This window comes from Syngnathoides biaculeatus, chromosome 18 (assembly GCF_019802595.1).
Source record: "Syngnathoides biaculeatus isolate LvHL_M chromosome 18, ASM1980259v1, whole genome shotgun sequence".
Classification (NCBI taxonomy): domain Eukaryota; kingdom Metazoa; phylum Chordata; class Actinopteri; order Syngnathiformes; family Syngnathidae; genus Syngnathoides; species Syngnathoides biaculeatus.
This window is the reverse complement of record NC_084657.1, coordinates 18,999,805-19,027,527: the sequence shown is the minus strand read 5'-3', so window position 1 is coordinate 19,027,527 and position 27,723 is coordinate 18,999,805. Positions and strand designations below refer to the sequence as shown.

The 27,723-nt window shown below is 42.0% G+C and overlaps 1 protein-coding gene across 1 annotated transcript; it reads left to right on the top strand.

Annotated features, from left to right (window-relative positions):
- Positions 1-111: 111 nt before the first annotated feature.
- Positions 112-27,424, top strand: nsg2 (neuronal vesicle trafficking associated 2). Its single transcript, XM_061803877.1, has 5 exons — positions 112-231; positions 1,192-1,341; positions 12,733-12,843; positions 24,516-24,626; positions 27,221-27,424. The coding sequence occupies exons 2-5, from the start codon at positions 1,213-1,215 to the stop codon at positions 27,422-27,424; spliced, it is 555 nt and encodes a 184-aa protein (XP_061659861.1). The 5' UTR covers positions 112-231; positions 1,192-1,212.
- The last annotated feature ends 299 nt before the right edge of the window (positions 27,425-27,723 follow it).

The window sequence follows — 27,723 nt, the reverse complement described above, 5'->3', positions numbered from 1 at the left end:
GATGAGGATTCAGGATTAGGGGGTTGGGCCGTCTGCTGGTTGGGGAAAGCGAAGAAGCTTGCCTCCAGACGTCCAGTTGGTGAGCGGCGGACGGTACAGCAGCGTCGCATCCCTCCCTCCGGCAGCCGCAGGATCAGCAGCAGCATCACCTGCTCCTCATCCTCCTCATCCTGCATCCGCACGCCGCAGGAGCAACAGCAGCAGCAGCAGCAGCAGCAGCAGCAGCACGCTGTAAGTAAGTACGTAGCCCCGTCGAATGTCGCTTACATGTCATCTGCGCGTTTTGCCCTCTGACAGACACGCATGCAGTATGTTTGTTTTGGCCGCATTTGGAAAGCTCAGGAAGAAAAAAGTATTTTTTTCATCTTCATACAATAGTCAATATTGATTGTAACATTTTGTGCATTCTGCTTGAGTCATACCTGAGCGGTAGTGTTCTGTTATTTACATTTGTTGATTTTCAATACCTATAAATGTACATATATCACACAATGTTTGCAAGTATTTAAAATTAATGTTGTTGCTTTCTTTCATTGCTTCGTGGTAGAAATGACTATTATTTTTTTTTTATTTATTTTTTTGTTCAGATTATTTTAGTATTTTAATGTGTGATATATTTTATTAAAATGTTTAATAGTTTTGAATAATACACTTATATCTCTATCTTCATTCTGTTTTATATTAAATAAATGTATCAAAAACAACAAAGAATATACAAATGTACATTTCATCATACATTTTTAATGTGGATAAACAATCTAATCAAATAATCAAATCAAATTATCTTATTAAAATTTGAAATAAATGTATTATTGATTTTAATGCATATATTTTTATATTTTATATAACAACAATATTTTTTGTTCATCTATGATTTATTTAGTATTATATTTATTTAAATTATATATATATACGATTTTTAGAATTTATAATTTTGTTAAACTTGTATAATTTCACTCAACTTTTTTTTACATTTTGTTATTGTTATTATTATTGTTGTTTCTCAGTCATTCCGTTGTCACTTATCAAGACTTATCAAGTTTCAAGTTTGCCTCAAAATTCTACAAGAATTTTCAAATGTGTTACTTAATTTTTTTTTAGATTTGAATCGTGTATATTTATGTACAAAAAATAATCAAATAAACAGCGCGTATGAACGTCAAACGGTGTGCTTTTTTTTTCTATGTCCAGGGGAATAAGAGGATCTACAAAATGGTGAAACTGGGGAGTCATCTTCAGGACAAAGGGGCCAAAGCAGCAAGTGTGGAGGACGGCTTCCAAAACGTGCCCCTCATCACTCCTCTGGATGTGGGCAGCCTGCAGAGCCAAGCACCTGACAAGGTGAGACGCACGCCCCCACCCCTGTGCCCCCCATTTCCCGTCGAGCCCCCAGAGTCGCTTTCACTTTACCCCAGAGTTCCCATCTCTCCTTTGCGCTTCTTTGTTTTCCCATCTGGCATTAGGAGACAGAACGGGTCATTTGTCATCTCAGCGTTCCGCAGTAGCCCACGCCCCGCTGTTCGTTAATCCCGTTGTCATGGTGACGCTTCAACACGAGTCCATTGTGGGCATTTCCATAAGATTTCCCTTCAAGTGGCATTTTCTACAAAAGATGGACGAGAACCTCATTCCCACTGCCCGTATGGAACATTACAGCGCAAATAACATGTAGTGAAAACCAAATTGCCATTAAAACTCCCTTCTAATGTTGTTTTCAACTCCCAAATAACCCCCCCCATCCCCCATTATTACTCGTCTGAGATTCTGCTTGAAAGAATGGAAGCAACAGCTGTTTTGATTCATGACAGAGTTCTAATGGTTCCCAACGTTTTCATTGAAAACTATATATTCATGTGAATATAATCATACACTCCGTGAATTTCCTTTTTCTTGATGAGAATTTTGAGGCATTTATTTGAGGGAGGCGCTCACTTGTCAGGAGTGGGTGGTCACGAATCAACTAGTTTTCCATCCAAATACTGCTGATTGTAGTCAGCTGTTGTAGAGCACAGTTTTTTTTTCGTAACATTACTCTTTGTTTGTGTATTTCTGATGGGATAAACAAGGCATTTATTTGAGAGAGGTTTTTTACTTTTCTAAATTTTTTAATTTTGGTTCCACCCGGCAACAAACCGAATAATTTGTGATTAAAATAATGGAGATTGGAGTCTATCAAACCACTGCAAAGATTTTTCTCTTCCTGGAGGATAGTGGTTTGAATCCCTCACTGTGTGTGTGTGTGTGTGTGTATTCCTAATGGAATAATGAAGCCATTTATTTAAAAGAGGTGTTCATTTGTCATTTAGTTGCCACACTTGGCGACTAACTAATTTCTGATTCAAATAATGGCCACTGCAGTGATGTTTTCTCCTCCTTAATGGACAGTGGTTTAACCAGTTCTTTGTGCTGATGTCCCTCATCAGACAATGAAGGCATGTATTTGAGGGAGGCATATTTGTTTTAATGTGTCGCATCCGGCGACTCATTCACAATTTTTTGAAAAAAGTAATAACCGCTGCAGAGATGTTTTGGATCCCCCTCTGCGTGGATTTGGGTGATCCTGATGGCAACATTAAAGGCCTTTATTTTTTGAGAGGTGTTTATTTCATGCTTATGCGGTGCAGTCAGTAACGATGTGACACATTTCTGATTAAATTAATGGCAATGGTAGTATATTAGACCACTGCAGAGATGTTTTCATAGCGGTGTGTGTGCATGTGTCTTTGTGTGTGAGACAAGCACTATCTGTCAGCCGCCACCAGTTTGTACTATGTGACATGACATTTAAAAAACTGTCAGTCACTATACACCGACAAGCTCGTACCGAGCTTGCTGCATTGCACACACAAACAGACACAGGTACCCCCCCGCCACAAACACACACACACACACACACACACACACACACACACACACACACACACACACACAATCTATGATGTGTATATCATTGCCAGGCCTAGTAAGGTTGAACCCTGGGGATGTACCATTGAATTATTGCTGGTCCTGTTTGAAGAAGAAGGTACGAGATAAGAGGAGCGTCTTTCTTCGGCGTCTCGGCTGGCTGTCAGTCATACAGCAGATTTTGTCGTCTGCTCCCCCTGACTGAAAACATGTTTTGTAGGACCTGCATAAGCTGCTTAAAATGGCCCGTGTGAGGCAGCGTCCCTAATCACACGCAGCAAAGTCTACCCCGCATCTTTGTTTTTTATTCAGAACGTCCCGGTAGAAAAGGAAGATGGGTTCGTGTGTATTTCTCAAAGTCGTTCCAAATATTTGGAAGTGAGGCGTTTATTTGAATGGAGACCTTTATTTGTGTAAACACTGACGGAGCGAGGCAAGCTGTTATTTGTGCTCTGGTGACGTTCTATTATACCGCTCTGGAAACGTGTCTGTGGTGAAAGCAATTAGCGCCATTATTTTTTTTCCCATGTGGAAAAAATGGAGGTGTTTAGTTGCAGCTTCTCTTATAGTTGGGGCTGCATTTTGAGGATGTTCAGTCTTTTGTCTTGTGAAGTCCCAGTTTGGCACAATCACCCCAGACACACTGTTGTTTTTTTCCCAGAGAGAGAAAAGGATGCCTTTTTTTATTGAGGTGGGGTATTTAATTGGGGCATCAATTCGAGAAGAGGCCACTACTGTCTTGCCACTTTGGCTCAAGCAAGCCGATGGAACAATGTTTTTTTTTTTTCCATGGAGGAGTTGTATTGTGGAGATGCATTTATTTAAGACATGCTGTTAGCTGGAATAAAAGCCGCTAATTTAGGACGTACAGTGTTTTTGTTTTGTCCGATAGAAATCGTTAGTCCAAATCAATAAGGCCAGTCAGGAAGACACTATTTTTTGTAAAAGTGCAAAGTCGGCCTTTCATTGAAGTGAGGGGTTTAGTCTAAAGCATCACTTAGAGAAAACTTCATTAATTAAAGGCAGTTGTTTAGTGTTTCGCTCAGTGACGCCAATCAGCAGGGCAGGATGCATCTAGATGGCGAGAGGGAGGTGTTTAAATTGAGGTGCCACATTTTTTTTTTTATTAGCAGAGAGGCCCGTGAAGACATACAATGTGGCTCTTGCCTCTATTGAAGACACTGAATATTTTGTTTTGTTTAGTGGCACTTTGACACAATGAGAGCCAATAAAAATGACGCACTTCCAAAAGGGAAAATGTGTTTAATTTAAATTTAAGATTTATTGAGGCATGTATTACATGAGTGCCCACTATTAAGACATGCAGTGTTTATTCATGCTACTCACACATTGGTGTACTGTAATGCAGTGGCCCAGTATGTAGAGTGAAGAAAATGAGTATTTGAACGCCCTGATATATTCTCCCACTTAGAAATCATGGCTCATGACTGCAAAGGTCTACGGAGAAATTGTCAAGCAGCTCGGTGAAAAAAAGTCCATTGTTGGAGCAATCATTAGAAAATGGAAAAAGCTAAACATGATGGTCAATCTCAATTGGAGTGGAGCCCCATGTAAGATATCACCTCGTGGGGTCTCAATGATCCTGAGAAAGGTGAGGAATCAGCCCAGGACTACACGACAGGACTTGGTCAATGACCTGAAAAGAGCTGGGACCACCGTTTCCCAGGTGACTGTTGGTAATACACTAAGACGTCATAGTTTGAAATCATGCAGGGCATCGAAGGTTCTCCTGCTTAAACCAGCACATGTCAAGACTGGTCTTAAGTTTGCCAATGACCATTTGGATGATACAGAGGAGTCATGGGAGAAGGTTTTGTTGTAAGATGAGACGAAAATTGAACTTTTTGGTCATAATTCCACTAACCGTGTTTGGAGGAAGACGAATGATGAGTTCCATCCCAAGAACATCATCCTTATTGTGAAGCATGGGGGTGGTAGCATCATGCTTTGGGGGTGTTTTTCTGCACATGGGACAGGACGACTGCACTTTATTAAGGAGAGGATGATCGCGGTCATGTATTGTGAGATTTTGGGGAACAACCTCTTTCCCTCAGTCAGCGCATTGAAGATGGGTCATGGCTGGGTCTTTCAACATGATAATGACCCGAAGCACACAGCCAGGAAAACCAAGGAGTGGCTCCGTCAGAAGCATATCAAGGTTCTGGCGTGGCCTAGCCATTCTCCAGATCTAAACCCAATAAAAAATCTTTGGAGGGAGCTGAAACTCTATGTTTCTCAGCGACAATCGAGAAACCTGTTTGATCTAGAGAAGGTCTGCAGTTTTGTGCAAACTTGGTGAAGAACTACAGGAAATGTTCGACCCCTGTAATTGCAAACAAAGGCTACCATACCAAATATTAACATTGTTTTTCTCAGGTGTTCAAATACTTATTTGCAGCTGTATCACACAAATAAATCTTTAAAAAAAAAAATCATACATTGTGATTTCTGGATTGTTCATTTTAGATTATCTCTCTCACAGTGGACATGCACCTACGATGAAAATTTCAGACCCCTTTATGATTTCTAAGTGGGAGAACTTGCAATATAGCAGGGTGTTCAAATACTCATTTTCTTCACTGTATGTTGTACAATATATATAGCTTGCTGTGGGTCATGTGACCTGAACAGTAAGTATTCAACATTGGCAGTAGACTGGCGAAAAGCTCTTTCTATCCCGCCTGCCGACTTCGTGGCCACCCACAACCGCAGGGTTAGTACACGTGTGCACACCCACGTACACACATCCGTTGTACTATGGCTTTGCCCTCCCTGAGCTGAGGCGTATGAGTATTAGATTGGATTCCATCCAAGCAGGAACCCTGGAATCAGGATTGTATCGACAGTTCAGTTTCATAAAAACAAGCAGGAGGAGGAGGAAGCAGATTGAGGGAGGGAGCAGGCTGATTCCTGCATCTGTTATCTCTTTGACAACAGCAAGCTGCTTCAAACTTTCAAATATTTAATTGCACAAATTCCAAGTTTAAATGTTTTAGACATATTAAATTAAAGAATAACGAGTCAATGTGTTTATGTGATCATGTGAGGACTCATAACCAAAGTCTAATCTGACTTCTGTTCGACAAAGTTGTTCAGACATTGTAGCTGGCTTTTTTGTGTGCCAAGCCTCGAGCAACATGGGACAGCTATTTCTGCCCATTAGCTGGAGTGTAAATGCATCATGATGAATTCATTGCATCTTAATCTGATGTATGCAATTCGACCACCGGGGGCAGTACCGATGCAGTCATGCAAAAACAAAAGAAGAAGAGTTTCACAGCTACATGAAGTGATTCCATAGGTTTGTCTGCATGCATTGATCCGCTATCCATCCACCCATCCATTCATCCATTTTCTTAGCCGCTTATCCTCACAAGGGTTGCGGGAGTGCTGGAGCCTATCCCAGCTGTCATCTGGGCACGAGGTAAGGTACACCCTGAAGTGGTTGCCAGCCAATTGCAGGGACATGGAGACAGACAACAGTCACACTCACAATCACATCCAAGGACAATTTAGAGTGTCCAATTAATGTTGCGTGTTTTTGGGATGTTGGAGGAAAACCCACACAGGCACAGGGAGAACATGCAAACCCCACATTGGCAGGGCCGGGATTGAACCCGGGACCTCAGAACTGTGAGGCCAACGCTTTACAACTGCGCCACCGTACCGCCCGTTGATGCACTATTCAAACATTTGTTGCTTTAAGTGTTAGCCAGTCTGTGGAGTTTTATATTGCCTGTTTGCGTTATTCCAGGAGATTTTTTTCATTGAAAGTTATGTGAGAACATGTTGGGAAAACGGCTCATATTTTGAAAAACTTTATACGACAAGTGACTCATATCTCAAGGTACCACTGTACACTGTGTTTGCCGGAAGACTTGCAGTGTGTCAGATAGCTTCTCTCAATTTCTTAGCTTAGGCGTGTTTTCATTCCATATGTGTAAAAATGGATTTGCACCTCCGATGTTTCGCCAATTCAAATAAGATCTTTGACTTGAGTGTCCTCACCACAAGCTCCCCTTGAGAATATGGTCTCATAATACAATGTGAATCCATTCAAAAGTTGCGATGCTTGTTCAACGTTTTGTCATTGTTCATCTTATTGTTTGATTTTGGCTCTCACAAGGACCCTTTTCATTTCCCACAGCAGTCACGACCTCTATTTTCAGTTAAATATCACAATGCAGCAACTAAATAAATTGTGTACTAAAAATGTCAGTAAGGGTGACACAATTGAGGTTCAGTTAAGGCGCGGTTGTTTCAAGGGTTTGTTCCCTATTTCAGAGATTACGTTCAGTGTTGTTTTCTGGTAAACATTGAGACACCTTTGATTATTTCTCCGTTTCATCCAATGCCGCACCAAAGCATGTGACACCACTATACATTTTTAAACATTTATTATTTTATATAAAATACCTCTGCGGCTGCCTCCGCACACTTTAAGGCTCCCCCCGTCATCACAAGTCGCTCTTTGAGGAGAGAACATGAAACTCCATCGCTAGTGAAAAAAATTAATCTGACAGCCTTTCCGGAGGGAATATCACATCTAGAATACTGATAGTAGAGATGGAGAGGGAAAAAAAGAGGGTTATATCCACATCTTTTGTGAAGTGCATCCTTTCATGGTGTAAAATGGATTGTGTGTTTAAAAGGATCAGCCCACATAAATGAAATGAAAAAGCAACTCGTGTCACAGCCATGTGAAATGTCAAGATGTCACGTTCAAATATAAGCCACTAATTGGCTTTCTGGCTCTATAGATTCTTGCAGTCTGCAGAGCTTCTGTATGAAACCGCATCCCCGCTGATATGGAAGCATTTAATGACCCACGGAAAGGTCATGGTCCACCTTTGTACTGCTGGCAGTTTATGTGCTAACAGCTACGCTACATGCCAATGCTAATTTGATCGTCAAGATGGATAAACCTAGAATTCTAAGCATTCTGTTGTTAAAACCCTGAGATAAAACCATTCAGTTGCTTAAAACCTCCATTTATGAATCAAGCAGCTGTATCCTAGCAGCTATGAGTTAACAAACACACAACAAGGCGGAACTAATCTGACCCTTAAAATCGCTGACCTTGAAATTCTGAACACTTTTCCCCCTTAACGTTGAAATTACCACCTTTGAGTTTATTAAAAACCTGATGTAGCAAATTAGCATCTACATACTAGCCTCATGTCTTCCCTCACTACAAACCCTGTTTCACCCTTGTATTCGGTCTTCCTCCAGCTCTCCTTGGGGCCATAATTAATTTGAAATACAACATGGAAAGTGTTTTGATTCGAAACACTTCTTTTCTTTAAAATCTGGAGGTAAAAACTTATATTTGAATAAAAAAGATGACGCGACCTGGCCGCTATTGTGCAAACAGCTAAACTACATTTCATAACTTACATAGAAGAAGACCCACAATGAGTTTAATATGTATCAAATAAAAGTAACTACACCTCTGACATTCTTGTAAATATTTAATTCCAAGATATCTTTCTTTAAATGTAAAGTGGTCAATGTACAGTTTTGTAAAAAAGCCATCAAAATAACAACCCACAGTGAAATTGCTCAAATCCATTTTCCCTGCTGGTGTTAGACTTAGATGTGTTTTGGGGAGAAGGTTTGTTAAATTTGGTATTATTTTTACTACACTTTCTCATACTTGTTACTACAAGTTCAACCTGGCACCTCATGGCAAAGAACTTGCTCAGTATCCAAACTATACACTGACTACTCTCGATTACAGCAAGGTGTCATTTCATTATTGTTGTCCCACAAAAAAATGAGAAAACAAATGCTTTTGTATTAAAGGGAGGGGGAGTATTCACTTTTGTGTTAAAATTACTGATTCGAGGTCAATATCTGTCGCCTTTTTTTTTTTTTTTTTTTTTAGAGGAGTGGACGCCACAGAAGGTCTATACAATGAATCTGAGTACCCCACCCCCACCCCCCCAGCCCCTGGTTCAAGCGTGACACTCCTCTCAGCCTTCAAACATGTCACCGTTTTGCCTTGGCTTCTCATTTCCCACCGACTCATTCAGGGGCCTAAAGGTTTGCAACACTTTTTGTTGCCTCATTATTCTTCCACCTTTTTCCTCTTCACCTCCTGTAATGAAGTGCTTATTAATCTATGGCGCTGAGCCTTTAACCAGTAGCCTGCTCTCAGAGAACAAAGAGCAAACCGCCTCCTGAACTGGAGCCTGATGTAACAGAATAACATTGTTATAATAGAAAAAATAAACTGCTTATTTTTTTGCAGAACTACCTCACAGTTTTCAATGCAGGTTGGGAAAATCTCCACTAAAGATTAAGAGATTGTTGTAAAACTCACGCTTCTAAATATATTTTTACGGTTGAATACATTAATCTTGGCATGTAATATTCTCCAGTTTTCATTTTTGATAATAAGCGTTGCCAACATATGGAAGCATGCACTTGAAATGTACAAGTCTCAAGCGATGTTGGAAAGGTATGGAAAGAAAGAAGGCAAAAAAGTACTTTGAAGCAAAGGAAGGAAGGATTCAAATGAGGGGGTCTGAGGGAAGGAAGGAAGGAAAGAAGGAAGGAAGGAAGGAAGAGATGCCAGTGTTGATGCCAATTGCATTGCTGCTAATTTCAAAAGATATTTTATGTAATTCTTTAAAAAGCAAACATTGGGAATCAAAAGTCAATTCTTGGTGACACAGTGGAACTGCTGGTAAAGGGTTGGCCTCACAGTTCTGAGTTCCTGGGTTCAATCCCAGACCCACCTGTGTGTAGTTTGTATGTTCTCCCCGTGCCTGCGTAGATTTCCTCTGGGCACTCCAGTTTCCTCCCACATTCCAAAAACATACATTAATTGGACACTCTAAATTGCCCCTAGGTGTGATTGTGGGTGTGGTTGTTTGTGTCAATGTGCCCAGTGATTGGCTGGCAACCTGTTCAAAGTCTACCCCTGCCTCCTGCCCACAGCTGGGATAGGCTTCAGCACTCCCTGTGACCCTCGTGAGGATAAGCAGTGAAGAAAATGGATGGATGGAAGTCAATTCTCGACCGTCGCCTTATGTATGGGGGATAGCGTAGCTGTTAGCATGTAACCTCTAGCAGCACACAAGTAGAATAGGACTCATTTTAGGTTTTCGCAATCACAGGGGAACCAATTTGTGCAGAACCTTTGCATGAATCTATGAGAGCCTTACATCAATTCTACTCACATGTAAGTGAACAGCAAGCCAAGTTATTATTGTAAGGCCAATAATTTTCCGTGTTCAATTGGCAAAAAGCTATGGGAGTGTTTTGCTATTTAACATTGGGATGTTGTTGTTGTCCTTGTCAGAGAAGAACAATAAAAGCCCAATACTGTACCTTTTAATCTGCCATACAACCTCCAGCCCACCCCACCCCACCCACAGAGCAGATATCCACATTGCCGCCTTGCATCTCCAAATATGTTCACATCACAAAATTGCCCAATTCCCGTTTTTTTTTTTTCACTGAAGCGTCCTTTTTTTCCCCACACTTCTTCATTGAGCCGCCAGAATACAACACCGTGCTTTCCTCTCGGGTCAGCGGTCTTGAATTCCGGCCACATGAGCCCATCAGCCTCCAGTGAGGAGTAACTGCTCTCCCCTCGGATGATTCCTACTTGTGGGAATACTGAGAGACAAGCATAGAACTTCTTATTAGCGCTGTGGAGGCCCTCTCCAAATTGCAGTTTACTATTATCTGTCGAAATCTCTGAACACTCGTCGATTTTGGCAAGCGGCTATCCTGCTAAATATTTAAGAATTGCCGGGTTTCCTATCCTTCAAAATTCACCCATTAGCGCTTCCTGGAAAGTTTTAAAAAAATTAGCACCGGTTTCCAGCTTAACCACTCAACGGTAACTTTGCTGAAAATGTTTATCATAACAGAACATTTGAAAAAGTCTCAAGGACACATGCCTGAAATTTAACAGGGGTGTCGGCCATTTTAGTTGTAAGCATCCATTTTGTGTGAATACTCGGGCTTACTCCGATGAGAGAATTTGATGTAAGTGACCCATGCGCAGCATTTTTGCGTTCGCCATCAAATTTGCGTGGAGGATGATGTTAAAGTTTGATGTTCATTTTCAAGCTTCTCGGAAAGTAAAATAAATCAACAAAAACCCCTAACACCAGTTTTATTGATTGACATGAAGTTTGGTTGACACATCTATCATGACAAAAAGTCTTAATCACCCGTCCCCAAAACCAAATCAGAACTCAGTCATTTTGGTTTGAAGCTGAGCTTTTCTTTAAATTTCATTGCATTAAGCAGCATTGTATCCCTTAGAGACAGGCAGGACTGAAATTGAATTTTCGAGGTTTTTCTGGATGTAAAATATTGCATCCTCATTTTCATGTCTAATAGAGTTCGATTCAGTTCGTAACAACGCCCTCCATTTCACTTTTCCTCTTCTATTCTCCATCCGCTCATTGTTCTCATCTCTCCTCACTTTCCATTTTCAAAATGGCTTTTTGTGTTTGTGTGCGTGAGCGCCTTTTCCGTGAATTTGTCCTTGAGCTCCCCGTGAGAGTCATTCTGGTTCCTATTTCACGATGAAGCTCGGCTTCACCTGTTTGCGCCGTGTGTCCAAATTTGAATGCGTTACATAGCTGACTTGAACAAGGCATACACCATTTGCATAACGCTAATGGGTTCCAAACCGATACAATACAAATTTTAACGGCTCTTACTAAGTAGATCCCCTGAGGCAAACGGGAATATCCAGCAGCTCAAATACAGAGATCAGCTTGTAAAATAATCTTGGATGAGTAGACACAGACATTGAACATGCAATAAATATCAATAAACCCTACCCGAAGGTCTGAACACTTCCCTATCCCCAATTCCATGAATTTAGATTTAGCTACATTAGTCTCTAACCTACTATTCCTAACTCTTACCACACCTTTACCCTAAACACCTCAATGGGAAATTTGAATTCCCTCTTTTTGCTTAAACTGTTAGTTTGGAGGAATCACTGATGGTGTAGTGGTACATACGCCTGACTTTGGTGCAGGCAATGTGGGATCAATTCCCGCTCGGTGATGGTGTCGATATCTGCCCTGCGACTGACTGGTGACCAGGTCAGGGTGTAGTCCGCCTTTTGCCCGAAGCTAGCTGGGATAGGCTCCAGCTCTGCGGTGACTCTTGTGAGGATAAGCAGCTTGGATAACGGATGGATGGATGAATGTTAGTAGGGAGAGAGGGAGCAGAGCAAGACTGGAATCTTCAACTAACCAGAGAAGTCGATGGGATACTGAAATTGTAATCTTGCGATCACAGCAGGCATGAAGTCACTCACAAGCAAATTTGAATGTAAACAAACAACTGCAGTTTTCTAAAAGCCAACAATTTGTCCATTGGCCAGTAACTTACATATAGAAGGAATGAAGAGTTTAATTTTCCTGTTCAGTTTAGTTCTCTCTTTCACTTCACTTTCTTTTATCACCACTCCTCAGGGTTGTAGCATTGTAGTCAAAAGTCCAAAAGCACCAATACTGTATTCGGCACATAAAATATTATGTCCAACATGCTGCAATACTGCAAAAGGGCTAACGTAATGGCAGAAAGGTGGAAACTCAAGGCTGTTGTAGGCTGCCAGGTGAAGACGAACGAAACACTCACGCACAAAAATGCTGAAAACAGAAAAAGAAAATTCTTAGCAGAATATTTGATACAGCTCTTGTATCAACTTACTGTTTCTTGGCCCTTTTCCCTCTCAAAATGTCAGTTTCCATTTCCCCCACCTGCCTATCACATAAATTCCACACATCCTGCTATAAATAAAAAGCGTGACTCTCACTTTAGGTCGTGGTGAAAACTCGCACCGAGTACCAGACGGAGAAGAAGAGACTGAAGGTTCCCAAAGTGGAGGAGTTCACCATCAGCTTCACCGACGGCGTGTCGGAGAGACTTAAGGTACGCGGAGCGTGCAATTATCATTATTGATCGTAGTGATGACGATGGCCTTACAGTAATTACAAGGATTGATTTGCCTCATTAGTTCCCGAACACATACAATAGGGGGGAAATTCAGCTGGGATGATCATCTCATGGAAATGCGACAACCAAAATGCATCATCACACACGCTCACGCACACCTTTGTGGCCCAGCCGAGGAATGATGAGCGCGAATCACACGATTGGGCTCCTCAAAGCCACACTCCATTCTGTTGCGTTGTTGTTAGGGGAGACCAAAGAGAACTCGTGTTGTCATGGCAGCAAAGAAAAGCCGCCTCCATGGCAACCCGCCACGAGAGCCGGTGGGAGGAGGCAAGCCAAGGTGTGTACATAGCAACACAGAGATTGGATTTAAAGTGCAAATAAAAGTCTCTTTGATGACATTTACCTTCATTTTGTAACGTTGATAGGTTAGAAGATATTATGGCGCCAAAAATAATGGGATTCATAAATGGAGGTACAGAAAATGTTGGAACATCCCCTTATAGATATTTTGTTTTATACAGTGAAGCCCAGTTTATCACAGAACCCTCGCTGGCGGAGTTCTGCGATACCAAAAGATGGTATTAAAGAAGCATGTTTTTATAGACATGGGTTTTAGCACTCACAGATGCTTTAAACACATTTAAATGTATTAAAACAGACTTTTACAATATTATTCCTTAGCAGCTGTTCTCACACTTTGACTGTCAGGAAATGACAGATGATCACATGACATTGCTTTGAGCACACCCACGCAGTTATCCAAATAAGAGGCATCGTGTGCTTGCTTCAAGATGTTTATTTGTCAGCCCCATTTGAGATTTAACGTAAAACGGACATATAAAACTAAATGCTGACGTCGTCTCATGCGAGCTTGCAGGCCTTGGGAGGGAAATTTCAAATCTGGTAGGTGAAAAAAATCCATCGTGAATGTGGTGTAAGTTAAATGAGACAGGACTACTGACTCTAAAGGGGTTGGATGGATTAGATCGACATGGCACCACAAAGAGAAAAAATAAATACCCACTCTGGAAGTGGTGCAATGGAGAGAAACGCTGCGAAATGAAACTGGAACGTTCCTTTGCTCTTATGTCAAGGTTATTGCTTACCCCATATTTGACCTCGGCGGGGATAATGTTGGAATATTGCCATCCGTGTTTAAAACGTAGCTCGCGGCGGTTATCAGACTTTTCCAGAACTGTTGCAGTCGGCTTACGGAGGCGCTGCGCTGCCTTCAGCTTTTGTTAGGCGCAAATGCAGCTCGGTGGCTCTGATTCTGTGTGATGTCGCTTGCTTTTTGGGGGACTCGAGCGAACCGCCGGCTCGGCTTTCACTGACGAGCTGATTCTGTGCGCGTATGTGCTCGCACGTCTCTCCTCTCCTCTCCTCAAAGCTTTGCATTTTGTGTTGATGGATGGAGAAGCTCAGAGCTCTCTAATCCGCCCTCGCCCGTCTCCCACTTGTTCCCACCTTCCGCCTCTCTTCTTTCCCCGCCTCCGTTTGTCTCTTCCCTCACTCTTGATCTCCATAGTGTTAAGCAATCCACCGTGCACTGCAGGAACAGCCACGCGGCCATGGCGGTGTCCCAAATAAGAACCAATAAGAGGAATGTTCAAGCAGCTTTTTCCCGTGATGCGTCTTTATCATAGGAACACGTTAAAGAACAAGGAATACTTTTTGTAATGTTGCCTCAAGGGAAGCCACTCCGTAGGGTCAGATTGTCGTTACCTCTCATCTCTCCCCCCCACCCCCAGCGCCACCCCTGTCGCCTACTTTTAACTCGCCCCGATCCTCCCGTGTCTTTCTGATTAGCCCCACAAGACAAGATGAACAGCATCGTGTTCCAAGCCCGACGTTGTCTTTCTCATTTGTTAGAAAAATCAGCGACGAAATCTCAAGGAGTCTCATTTAGATGGACAGGACTATACATTTCTGTCATGAGCAAAGCTGGACCATGGCCAAGAGGGGCATGGCCACTGCCCTGGTCGGTGACACCTGTCTCCGGTCACAGCTGTTTCACATTGGGACCGTAGTTAGATGGTGTATTTAAGTTGGAGTTTTGGTCACTGGCATTCACCAGTTCATTGTGCGTTGTGCCCTGAGTTTGTGAGTTGTATTCACTGACAGTAGGAATCTCCGCCACTGTAAACAATGTAGTGTTGAGCTATCCTCGTCACAGTGTTTGTGCCACCTCTGTTTGAATAAAACTACTCCTGACATCATGTCCTCGTCTCGGAGTCCTGCATCTGGGTCCAGCCCCGCACCGGAGGTTCCTGACACATGTCTATAATGGTTCTTGTCATTACAAAGTATTTGCCAGTTTGACCAACATTTTTTTAATGTAACATTATATCTATATTTATTATATAAGATTAAAAAGACACTGTTGAATGTATAGTATTTAAGACATAAAAATTGCAGCAAATTATACGAAAAAATCTGACCATTATTTAATGTTGAAACTGGGAAAAGTTTAATTGTCAAAAGATCAAACTTAGCTTTTTATTTTCATAACACCAACAAATATTCAAAAGCACTTTGTACTAACTGCTGCATTAATTTTTTTACAGAGTCAGTCCAGTAATTATTAATGATGTCATTTCTGTGTGCTTTTATAAACTACAATATTATAGAGCGCTATTGTCGATCGATTGATAGATTTATAAACCTGGACCTTTAAAGAAATTTATTGAAGATCAAATGCATAAAAAAAAACACGTTTACGTGTGCCTAACATACTAAAATAATGTATTTCCTACATCTTTTAGTCAATAACTTTTGATCGGGCTCAATTGCATAGGACTTCATGTTGGTCAGGCCTCAATTTGACCAGTAAAAAGGTGTTAAAACAAGAAGTCCATCTTGAACTGGGGAGTCTGTGCATGGACGTGACTCATCTAATCAGTGTTCTTCATCCAGATTCATGCGAAAGAAGCTAAGACAAGGTGAGAAGCAGACTAGACACCTTTGGGGGTACATGTTCATATTTTAAAGTTCAGCGGAAGAGATCCTAACGAGACCCGACTTGGACGGAACTATTCGCAGTGCAATGCGCGCAGCAGTTTAAGGGCTCAATCTGGAGATGTCTTCGCAGCACACTCTCTTCCTTCAGCATTTTTACTTCATCCCCTTTCCCTTTCGTCCTTTCTCGTCGTGTAATGCCGAGCCAGCATCCGGTAGCCAGCTCCTTTTGGCACCTAATCACACACTCGCATCACATTGTATAAAAACTGGCTGCTGAGAGAGTGAAGCGGCCAGATGCGATGGCCAGATACCGGAGGCTTGGCAGAGCACACAAACACAACACTAGTGCACAACAGCCTGTCCAACGGCTCAACCTGATTTTGTTTTTATGATCGTAAAGTTTTATTCGCAGTGATTAGGTATATTCTCCCCCAGGCACTTGGTCTTTTCACGGATGTTAAAATCATACCATCAAATTTGTGATGTCGAGGTGTAGTGGGTAGGAGGGGAACCAATTAGTCCAGCAGATGACAAGTTTCCTCTTCGTCAACATTTAACACCTGAAGTCAATCCTGGAATGAACAATCCCAATCTGTCACGGCGTTGGACCCAAATAGACGGGAAACGTGGAGGCAGTTCGGGACATATCTTTATTCAGTCCAGGCAGGAAGTCCACGAGAGCAGCAGATAACGACCAGGCTTACAGGGGAGGTCGGGAGACAGGCGGCGGTCGGTAGTCGAGATCAGAGTTGAGGAAGTGCGGGAACGAGGCATCAATGGCAACGATCTGGCGAAGCCACACCATCCGCTGGGTCCTATAAGTTAGTTACTTTCGGTTTGTCCCGTTAGGGGTCACCACAGCGTGACATCCCAGCTCATGTTTGTTTGGCACAGTTTTTACGCCAGATACCCTTCCTAAGGATCCCCAGTGTGATATGAACTCACAACACCTGGTATACCAAACCAATGCGCTAACCACTGAGCTATGGGGCCTCTGCTATGTGCACTGAGTACTGCAGGTAATTACTGGGGATGAGGCACTAGTGCGCACCTCCTGATGACTGCACAGCCAGGGCTAGGACCGGGAGTATCATGACACTATCAATGAACCTGCCCCACGTTTATAGAATGTGGGTGTGGCCGGGGGTGGGGGGGGGGTGGAGAAAACTCACCAAAGGACAGGGAGGACTGGGAAACTCCATACACTCAGGCCATAAGCCAAGATTCGAACGGCAAACCTCAGAAATGTCAGGGGGGACGTGCTATCCTTTAGGCCACCATGACTGAAATCCAATTTCGGTCACTCCAGGAGAGTCTGGATCTCCTCCAATGTTATTTATTGTATCATTCTGAACGTTCATTGCGGTGTGGGGTCAAGCCGGCTTCCCAAAGGCCTTTCGAAACCGACCGAAGCCATTTGTCAGCACCAAGACGTCCTGAGCGTCAGATGCCAGAAGGTTTGGACGAACAGCTCCTCGGGGTCGGTCGAACAGATAAATGAAGGCGACCCAATGGCCGCCGCGCTTTGTGCTGAGTGAGATGTGAGATGATTAATAAGTCCAGATGGCTTCTGTTGAGCGGCGTGTGGTCCGCATCAAGCAGCGACCTCAAAGCAGGCGTCCACTGGCGGTCAATATCGGCACATCGCCGCATACGCCCTCAAACGCTGTTCGCGTTCAATGCGCTTAAGCTGAAAAGTAAGTCAAGGCGTATGAAGTCCTCCATTTGCCACTGACCTTCCTTTGCGCATCAACATAAAAAGCTTGGCTCACTTGCCAAGCACAAAGAGTTTCATCTATAGCCAGGAAGCATAATTATCTCCATGCTGGCTTTAATGCATCGGCACATGCCAGAGGTCGCTACGGTAGCCAAAAGTTATACTCAAGTAAGAATACTCTTACTTTAGCACAGCATGACTCAAGTCAAAGTGAAAAGTATTCCTCTAAATATGGCTTGAGTAACTCTCCAGTGGAAGAAATAACTCAAGTACTGAGTTACTGCCGAGTAACTTCTGATTTGCAAACCAGTCAATGAGCGCCAAATAGACAAGAGTATAAAATAGGATAATGCAAATACAGATCCATCCATCCATCCGTTATCCAAGCCGCTTATCCTCACAAGGGTCACGGGAGAGCCAGATCCTATCCCAGCTAGCTTCGAGCGAAAGATGGACTACACGCTGAACTGGTCGCCAGTCAGTCGCAGGGCAGATATTGACACCATCACTGAGCAGGAATTGATCCCACATTGCCCGCACCAAAGTCAGACGTGTGTATCACTACACCATCAGTGACTGCAAATCCAGATATTGCCCAATTATATCACTTTAATGACATCAATTAGATATCAAAACTTCAGAAAGTTACATAAATGAAGTCAGTTTTCAGCTCTGAGATTTCAACTCGTGAAACAGCCTAAATTGGAAGTGGAGTTCTTGCAGCCTGAAATGTGGACATTTTTTTTGGGGTGGGGGGGGGGGGGGGGTGGGGGGCGGGTGTGTGATTGAATTTGAGGCCTGGGGTGTTCAGCCTCTACTTCCCGCCAGTCGCACGTCGTCGTTTCTTTTTGAAAAATGTCCTCCTGTGTGGGGCCGTGGAGACATTGTGCAGTCATGTGACTGCCAGGCTCCGTTTGTCAACCAATCAACGGACTGGCATTTATCTAGAACTACTCTTTTGGTATGACAGTATACTGCCACAATTGGCCTCCCTGAAGGTGCCAAAATGGGAAATGGATTAAGTGTGACTGTTTTTGGATATAACTTATTACTGCTTTTCTCAAAGCATTTATATTTTCTTTTAGTGCGGTATACATACTTCTGTGCATGGATGCAGTACATTGTAGAGGGTGACACTAGAAAGCTTGTTAGCCTTTTCTTTTACCAAATCCAAAACAAAATTGTATCATCATATTACATGACATCCGATTTCAAGTTTATTCATTGTGCTTATGAACAGATTTGACTTGAATCACGTTACCTTATATTTAACCCTATTCAGCGTGTCACACCTTCTCTGTGATCTGAGTCTGGGCCTGGTCTGCAAGGAAATAACACAGTCAAGTGTAATCTTGTAATTGGGGTACATTAGCGCGATTAGCGACTGTCTGGCGTTTAAGTAAGCGCAGGCTGTCCCGGTGCCTGCCAAACTGCAGGATTATGAATCCACTCAAGGGGCCACTTTTCAGCCTTTAATGTCACATTCCATCTTTAACGACTCCAAACAGGCGGGATGTCCTCCAAACGCACACAAAGCGGACATTTTGAATACCAATGTGCTTGTATTATGAATATATTATGAAACACTTACTGTACTTGACTTGATTGTTTTTTTCTGGTGACTTTTTACTTTTACTCTTTACATGTGAAAACAGATATGTATACATTTTATGTTTCTCAATATAGGCCAGTTAATTTCAAAAAAAGGTGCACAAACCCCCCTTTTTTTTTTACCTATTGGTGATAGTAACTATTGTGTACAGATTTATTTATTTGCATTTTTGTTGTGCCAACATAGAAACAAAAGGTATTGTATAAACTTCCCAATTTATTATTGCACTTGAGTAGATTTCAGAGTTTTTTTTTTTTTTAACCTTCACTCAGGTAAAGGAGTTGAATCAATTCTTACATCTTTACCCAGTAGAAAGGTATACGGGGGGTAACAGCAGAAATACCACCTTGTGGGACAACACATATCGCACATACCGGGAACCGCCTCCAATGACAAACATTAATATCCAAAATCTTGGCCTTTTTCTGGACTTGCCTTGAGTCCATTCCCCTAGAGGAATAAATATGCCCCTGCATTTAACGGCCTTTTATTGTTTTCCTACTGAAGTAAAATTTGTGAGTACAGTGATGCCTCGGTTCTCGACCACGATCCGTTCTACAAAACGGTTCGAGAGGGGATTTGTTCGAAAACCGAATTGATGTTTCCCATTACGAAAAGAAATAATGCATTCCAAGCCTAAAAAATTGGGCTTTTTAAAGGCTTTTTTGTAGCTTTTCCTCATAATAAACTGCATAGTAGAAATACATGTATAGTTTAAATACTTTATATAGTAAAATAATTTTGGGAAAATATTTATTTTTTTGCTCAAAATGTATGCTTTAGTTGTAGAGTACAATAGGCTGGGAGTGGATTGCCGTATCTGTAGCAACTCGGCCCCCAGCCTTGTAAACTTTTTTTTTTTTAGTAACAAAAATGCAGATTTACTTTAAACAAGCAACTTGCCTTCTTTGGAGCCATGATTGGGGGTTAATAGGGTAGTCCTCAATAAGAAGAAAAACAACAGGCACTACTGGGACACGTCTGTGTACAGAAGCTGTGTTATACAGAATAACAAAAGTGCGGTGGTTGCGTTGTGCGCATTGTCATTTCTGGGTTTTTTTGGGTGGGGGAGGTGTTCGAATTGACAATAACGAAACCCATCGTGGGCGAGTCAACTGCTTGTGCTGCGCGGTGTTATTTCTGTTTTTTTTTCAGGGGGCGTTGGAATAGACAAAACGCGTCGTGGGTGGGTCAGCTGCTTGCGCCACGCGCATTATTTAATTTCCCGGTCTCTTCGGTGGCGTGGGAATTCACAACAAAGCATGTCTATGGATCAGCTGGGCTGGCCGCACGCAATATGTTATTCCCTGGTTTCGTTGGGGGCATTCGGCTACCGATTTTCGTTTGAAAACAGAAGCAAAAAAATCTTGAAATTTCAAAACTCAAAATTCAAAAACTGATTTGTTCGAAAACGGGGATGTTCGAGAACCGAGGCTTTACTGTACTTTGCCACCTTTGGACCTAACAACAGTCTAGTGCCTCGTGTTATTGAAAATACTTGATGACTTAAGTGCACTTTCCATGACCTTTAGGTGTAATGGTGGCCTCTGCAGTGAAATCCCCTCACACAAACACACACATACACACACGCACGCATACACACATATACATGCACACACACACACAAAGTGTGATCATAAAGGTCACCCAACAGCACTTCCTGCAAAACCTCAAAGCAGCTTGGTTGAAATGCACACACCTGAGCTGACTCAGAATGAGACGCAGAGTTAGTCGTTTAGTAGTGTCGTCCAGTTGCCGCGTTACCAACGCCATGTTATCTGTCCTCGTGCTGCCTTGTATATAATAAGCATGCTCATTGAATTTTCCATATGTCTAAGAGCAAAGTTAAATTGCTTTTGGGAGGACAAAACAACAGCGGTCGTGATGAGTCAGAGAAAAAAATGCTGGAGGAATATCAATTAAAAAAACAACAACAAAATAAAACAAACCACTTGTACATTACAAAAGTAATGGCCTTGCATTTTTGCTCCTGGCTGGAAACAGTGCAGTACAATTTAGGAAGGAAAAAAAAAGGGTTTTCGATCAGACTGCAGCTTGAACCTCAACATGAGCTCCCAGGACAACAAGAGATGAGCGAAACCCTTAAAAATCTGCCTTTTCCAAAGATAATAATGTGAAACTATTAATTTAACAATATTTAAGTTAAGTTTGCAGTGGTGGAGAAATGGAATGTATATATATATATATATATATATCCATCCATCCATTTTCTTTGCCGCTTATCCTCACGAGGGTCACGGGGAGTGCGGGAGACTATCCCAGTTCTCAAAGGGCAGCAGACAGTGTACACACTTAACTGGTTGCCAGCCAATCGCAGGGCACATAGAGACAAACAGCCGCACTCACAATCAGACCGAGGGACAATTTCTTCTTCTATTCCTTTCGGCTTGTCCCATTAGAGAGAACCTCAGCATCTTCATTTCTGCCACCTCCAGTTCACCTAGGGGCAATTTCGAGCGTCCAATTAATGTTGCATGTTTTTGGGAAGTCGGCGGAAACCGGAGTGACCAGAGAAAACCCACGCAGGCACGGGGAGAACATGCAACCTCCACACAGGCAAGGCCGGGATCAAACCTGGATCCTCAGAACTCTGAGGCCAACGCTTTACCAGCTGCTCTACCGTGCCGCCAATATATATATATAAATATATATTTATCTGTCCTTGTTTGTCAAAAACTTTGCTCTGATATTATTTGGAAGTAATAAGAGGTCCCAAACATGCTTTTTAAAATCAGCAGATTTCTCCCCCATCCCCACCAACCCAAGAGGCACATCAAGTGTCACTCACCCGGCGCTCCTTATTGCCGCTGTCAACTCCCGTTATCAGGAGTGACGCTTAAAAACAGGACGATGGCCGTGTCAGGAGCGACAACGCGGCACGCAGGCTGGCACGTAGAGAAACACTAAATGACACCCTGGCAAAGAAAGCCACGAAGACGATGAGGGCGGATGACATTGCGAAAGCCAAAAACAACTGTAACTGTTTCTCCCACAGGTTATCGGTCACAATAATGGAGGAATATTTGAAATGTTTCATATTGGTCACATATTGGTTTATATCACAAAAATTGAACCTAAAAACAGGGGTGTGTAGACTTTTGATATCCACTGTAAATACAATTCAGAAGAAGTACAAGTGTTGCCGTCAGCAGAAGAACCTCCTATTGTTGATAAAGACAAATAAACAACACATGTAGTAGCAGGGTTGTTGTCTGCTGGGCAGGAAGCAAAATTTGCCGACCCGTTGAAAGTTTCAGGAGAAAATGCGCAAGTTAAACGGCGGCCGGCTTCGCGTGCGTGCGTGCGTCAGGCGGCATCACGCTGATGGACTCCGAGCATCACTCGCTTGGCTAATTGTTGTGACATGTTTGCGGGAGCCGACCGAGCGGATCGGCCGGTCGGAACGTCCAAAAAACGCCAGCGTGGGAGGCGGGAAATTACAATTCAATGGAAGGGCAACTTTTATTTAGTTATTGATTTCCATGACAGATGTGAGTATATGGAACAACACACACACACATATATGCAGCTGTCAGAAGTTGGCAGACGCTATGTTTTTTTTTTTTTAACGCAGATATCCTTCTACGCCTCATTTGCATAATTCAAATTAAATGCTATTTCACAGGCATCCAATCAAAGTGTCAAGTTGAAAGCAAATCCTTTTTTATGTTAATCTTCTCTACAACAGCATGTCCACCCTGCCAGACAAATGAATAATGCACACAGCAAAAAAATAAATAAATAAAATAAAAGCACTAATATGCCCACCTACCCTTATGGATATATTGTATTGCTGTTATTCTGTACTTCTATTAGAAAATTGGAAACTGTGATCCACTACAAATGGTGTTTATATGTATGTTGGGTATTCATTTAGGTGATATTTTTCCATGTAGTTACATCAGATTTATATCATAACTGGTAACGTCTCATTGCATTTTGAGTATCCGAAGTGCGTTTTCATGATTTTACGTCTGGAAAAACAATTTTTGTCAAAGTGTAGCACCAACTACCGGAGAGAAATTCCTTCTGTGTTTTTGATATCCTTGGAAAATAAAGATGATTCTTGTTGTGGTTCAGTATGTATAATAATATTACGCAATGTATAACGATGTATTTAATTAATTATATATTGTAGTTACATTTACATGTTTAAAATTAATAACAATAATCAATTTGAAGTGGTTGAGGGATTTAATCGTTATTTTAAAAAGATACATGACATGATGTAATGTGTATAATATCATTAAAATAATAATTATTGAGATATTTTGCCATCAATTTAACATAGTAAAAGGACATTTGTTTGAGAAAACTAATCAATATTGAGATTTAGATTTTAATATTTAGTATTTTTAAGAGGCTAAATTAGAATGTATTTAGAATGACATATATTTTGTCATCAAACCGAAGTGGTAAGGGGATTTTAAAATATACATGAATTAGTGCGATAAAATGTAAATTTCAAATATTTAAAATTTTCTATGGCATATAATCTTTAGATAATTCATTCAAAAGTAAAACATTGTACAAAAATATATTTACCTTTACATTAGTAATTATTCATAATAAATAAATATTTGATTAATATATGAAGAGTTTGTTTTTAAAACGAGACGTAGGCATTTTTTTCAGATTTACGAAACTCGCGCCAAAATTATCCAGCTCCGAATGGATAATTTTGGCGCGAGTTTCGTAAATCTGAAAAAAATGCCTATGTCTCGTTTTGAAAACAAACTCTTCATATTTTGCAGTGTATTCTAAGTAGTCAGTGAACACTTTCCAACAATCAATACAAGCAATAAAAAACACAATTTATTTAAAATAGTAATATATACATATATATATATATATATATATATATATATATATATATATATTGGGGTGGTGACACCTTTACAGTGTATAATAGTCCAAACTCATTAATAGCATTCCACTTTATTTTTTTGCCTCTTTTGCAGTCACTCGATATTAAATTCACGTTGGTCGCAATTAATCAGATTACATGATGGATTTTCAAGTCAGTCAGCTTCAGTTCAGCCCTTGACTCGGCCCTCTTTTCAATTGCCATGTTAATGAGAAGGCGCGTTTCATTACACGCGTGTTCAATTTATCATTTCACCTTCAATATTCTCTTGTGAGACGATGTCAATGGCGTTGATCCATAGAAACAACGCACGCTGCTGTAGTTCTTAACATCTAAGAAAGACGATCAAAATTTGTCTTAAGACTTTGGGATTTAAAAATAAATATAAATGACGTATAATAAGTGACGTATAATAAATAACGTAAATACACACCGACTAAGCTAAGTAGTGTTTGCGTGTACTGCAGGTGACTATCCTGATCATCCTGGCTTTGGCCTTCCTCGCCTGCATTGTGTTCCTGGTGGTTTACAAAGCCTTCACCTATGAGCACGCTTGCCCAGATGGATTCCTCTACAAGGTACAAAAAATGGTAACGATAATAATAATATCAACAACAAGAAGAATAATTCACACTGATACAGCCCAAAATCTGCACCTGAAATCTGTACTTGGACAAACTACATTGTTGGTTGTTTTTTTTCTTTCTATTTTGCCAAAATGGCTTTTGGAGCGGTAGCCTTTATATTGCTCCAAAGCAAGGTTGTGTTCAGCATTCCAAGTGTTCCTTAAAAAAACTTCTCGGTTGAAGTTCTAGATGAAGCGTTAAAAAGATTCGGCTGAATATTAGCATTCGTGTCGTGTTTTGCAATGCCTTTGTGTCACCTTGACCGTCAGAGACTCGGAAAGGCGGAATCTAAAATCTATTTGGGAGCCTCTGCGGGGACTCTGAGTGCACGTGGCTCATCTAGCATTGTGTGCACTCAGATATCGAACAAAAGAAGCGTCCACCCACTCAGGAAATACACACGAAGCTCAAGTGCGCTGTCACCGGAGCCGCACATCGGAAGCACCTGTGATGCCGCCAAGGCATTACAAAGTAACGTTATAAAGTTACAAAGTCACACCTTCCGTTGAAAATTCACCATTTTGAGTCATGTGCAAAGTTATGTGTTACTCTCCTTGGGAAAGTAATTGGACTACAGTTACGCCTTCAATCCAACAATAGTTGCTTTTGCGCCATCACTGCCTCTCAGCAAACAATAATTTGGAGCTGGTGGTTCAAATAAAGAGAAGACCTCGTTTCGGAACTTACTAAATTGGGTTGTCATGTCGGGTCTGTACTGAGTTGACCTTTTAATGTGCCGTCAACTCCGCTGATGTTGAAGTTATTGGTCCGTATTGATGACGTGATTCTGTCACTTGTGTGGCATACATTACCAAGCAATGGATATGGTGAAGCTAATGATTTTTATTGTACTGTGGAAAAGTGATATTATTGCCACTTGGCAGATGCTGAAAGTAACGACAAAGGTACTTTTTGAATTCAACCAATCAGAAGAGTAACTAAGTTACTTTTAAGCTCAAGTAATCAGTAAAGTAAGTAAGCTACTTTTTCAAGGTGACTGTGGCCACACTGATAAGCACATTATACTGCAAAATGGAAATGACGTGACTTACATTCTTCTGAATTCATTTTGTACCTTAAAGGGAAAACCCACTGGTTTGCATTAAAAATGTATCCAATAGGTCATGTAATATGTACTCTATTTTGACAACATGATGTTTAATCCTCTCTCTTTTAATAGTGTTTTGAAAAGATTTTTATCGACAATTACGAATTGTCAGGGGCATGTGAGTTTTTGCGAGTCACACGACTTACTTGCGCGGATGTGACGTGTACCATGCCGCAACAAAGGCTCGATGACGTGGGACACCATTTATGCTGATTTCTCTGATTTATCCTCATCTGATGAAGAAATGGCAGTATTGCTTGATCGGGAAGATGGAGGAATACTTCCATACACAGCTGTGAGCGGCAACTGGACCCAGCAAGCCGGCTTGGGGGTGTCTGTCCCCCACATAACACGTGTCACTCACACCTTTTTCCTCCGCATTGTGGAGGAAGAGCCGACATCGAAGGATCAAAAAGCGACGTCGCTATGAACGTTTTGCCACCACAAGCCAGTTATCCCTGTGGTAACATTTCTGACACCTCCCACTTCAAACCCACATGCGCACGTTCTCCATCCTGTGGTCAAAAACGCGCAGCGCGCCGTCCTGCAGCCACCGCCGCGCTGGGTCCTGGTTAATCACAATAATGAACGAGACTCCGGCATGCTAACTCGTTACACGGCCCCGGCGGCGTGACCGGCATCCCTCATGGCTGTGTATGGAACTATTCCTCCGTCTTCCCGATCAACCGATACTGCTGTTTCTTCATCAGATCAGGATAAATCTAAGAAATCGGCGCTGGGCATAAATTGTGTCCCAAGCAATCGACCCTTTGTTGCGGCACAGTACACACATCTGCGCACGTAGGTCATGTGAGTCACGAAAATGGCAGCGCCCCTGAAAATTCGTAACTGTCGATAAAAATCTTCTCAAAACACTATTAAATGAGAGAGGATTTAACATCACATTGTCAATATAGAGTACATATTACATGACCTATTGGATACATTATTAATGCAAACCAGTGGATTTTCCCTTTAATAACCAAGAAGAAAATAACATTTTCAGAGCTGTTTACTGTCATGACTGATGCACAATTTATGGCTCATATAAACAGATGAAAAGTATTTGAAGAGCTTTCTTTCTGTAGTGACTGATGTACCACTTTGACATCAAGACTCGTCAAGACTCTGTTTGGGGTAATGATTGATACACGGCTTTTATGTTGCAACTAATTCATGAGAAAGAAAGCAGTGTTTGTCTGTAAAGCTGTCCACTGTAGTCACTGATGTGCATCGTTGACCTCAAGACTCACGCATATAGAATATAACTGCAGTGACGGATATGCCACTTTGACAGCAAGACTTGAGCATATGGAGAAGAACAGCGTTTTCCACTGTAGTGACTGATGTACCACGGTTTCAGTGTCTCTCATAAAACAAACCTGTCATTTTCGGGACCCAAGCGGCCATCTTTGTTTGTTGTTGCTGTTTGTTTCAGCACAAGCGGTGCATCCCGGCCTCGCTGGAGGCCTACTACGCCGCGCAGGACGCCAACTCCAGGGGCCGCTTCTACACGGTGATCAGCCACTACAGCATGGCCAAGCAGACCACCTCACACTCCGTCTCCCCCTGGCTGCCCGGCGGGGATGCGGGGCAGCCGCACGACGCCAAGCCGCCGCGTGGCGGCGGCGACGCTCACTGAGCCCGCCGAACAGCGAGACGCATACGTGCTCATACGCCATCTCTACATCCGAGTTATTAGGTGCCGATAGGGCCTTTAGACTGCATGCAGACATCACAGTCACAAGTCACGTTTGGATTTTGTCTGCCTGTTTGCTTTTACTGAGAGGCGTTTTTCTCTTTGTTGTGTTACAACACACTCATGCACAAACACTCACCATCCCGCTTACTTTTACTTATTGATTGTCGATCCATTCATTTTTTACAGTAGTGTGTGGATGTTCATCCAAGTCAGACTCTACCACCTCCTCTTGTACTGTA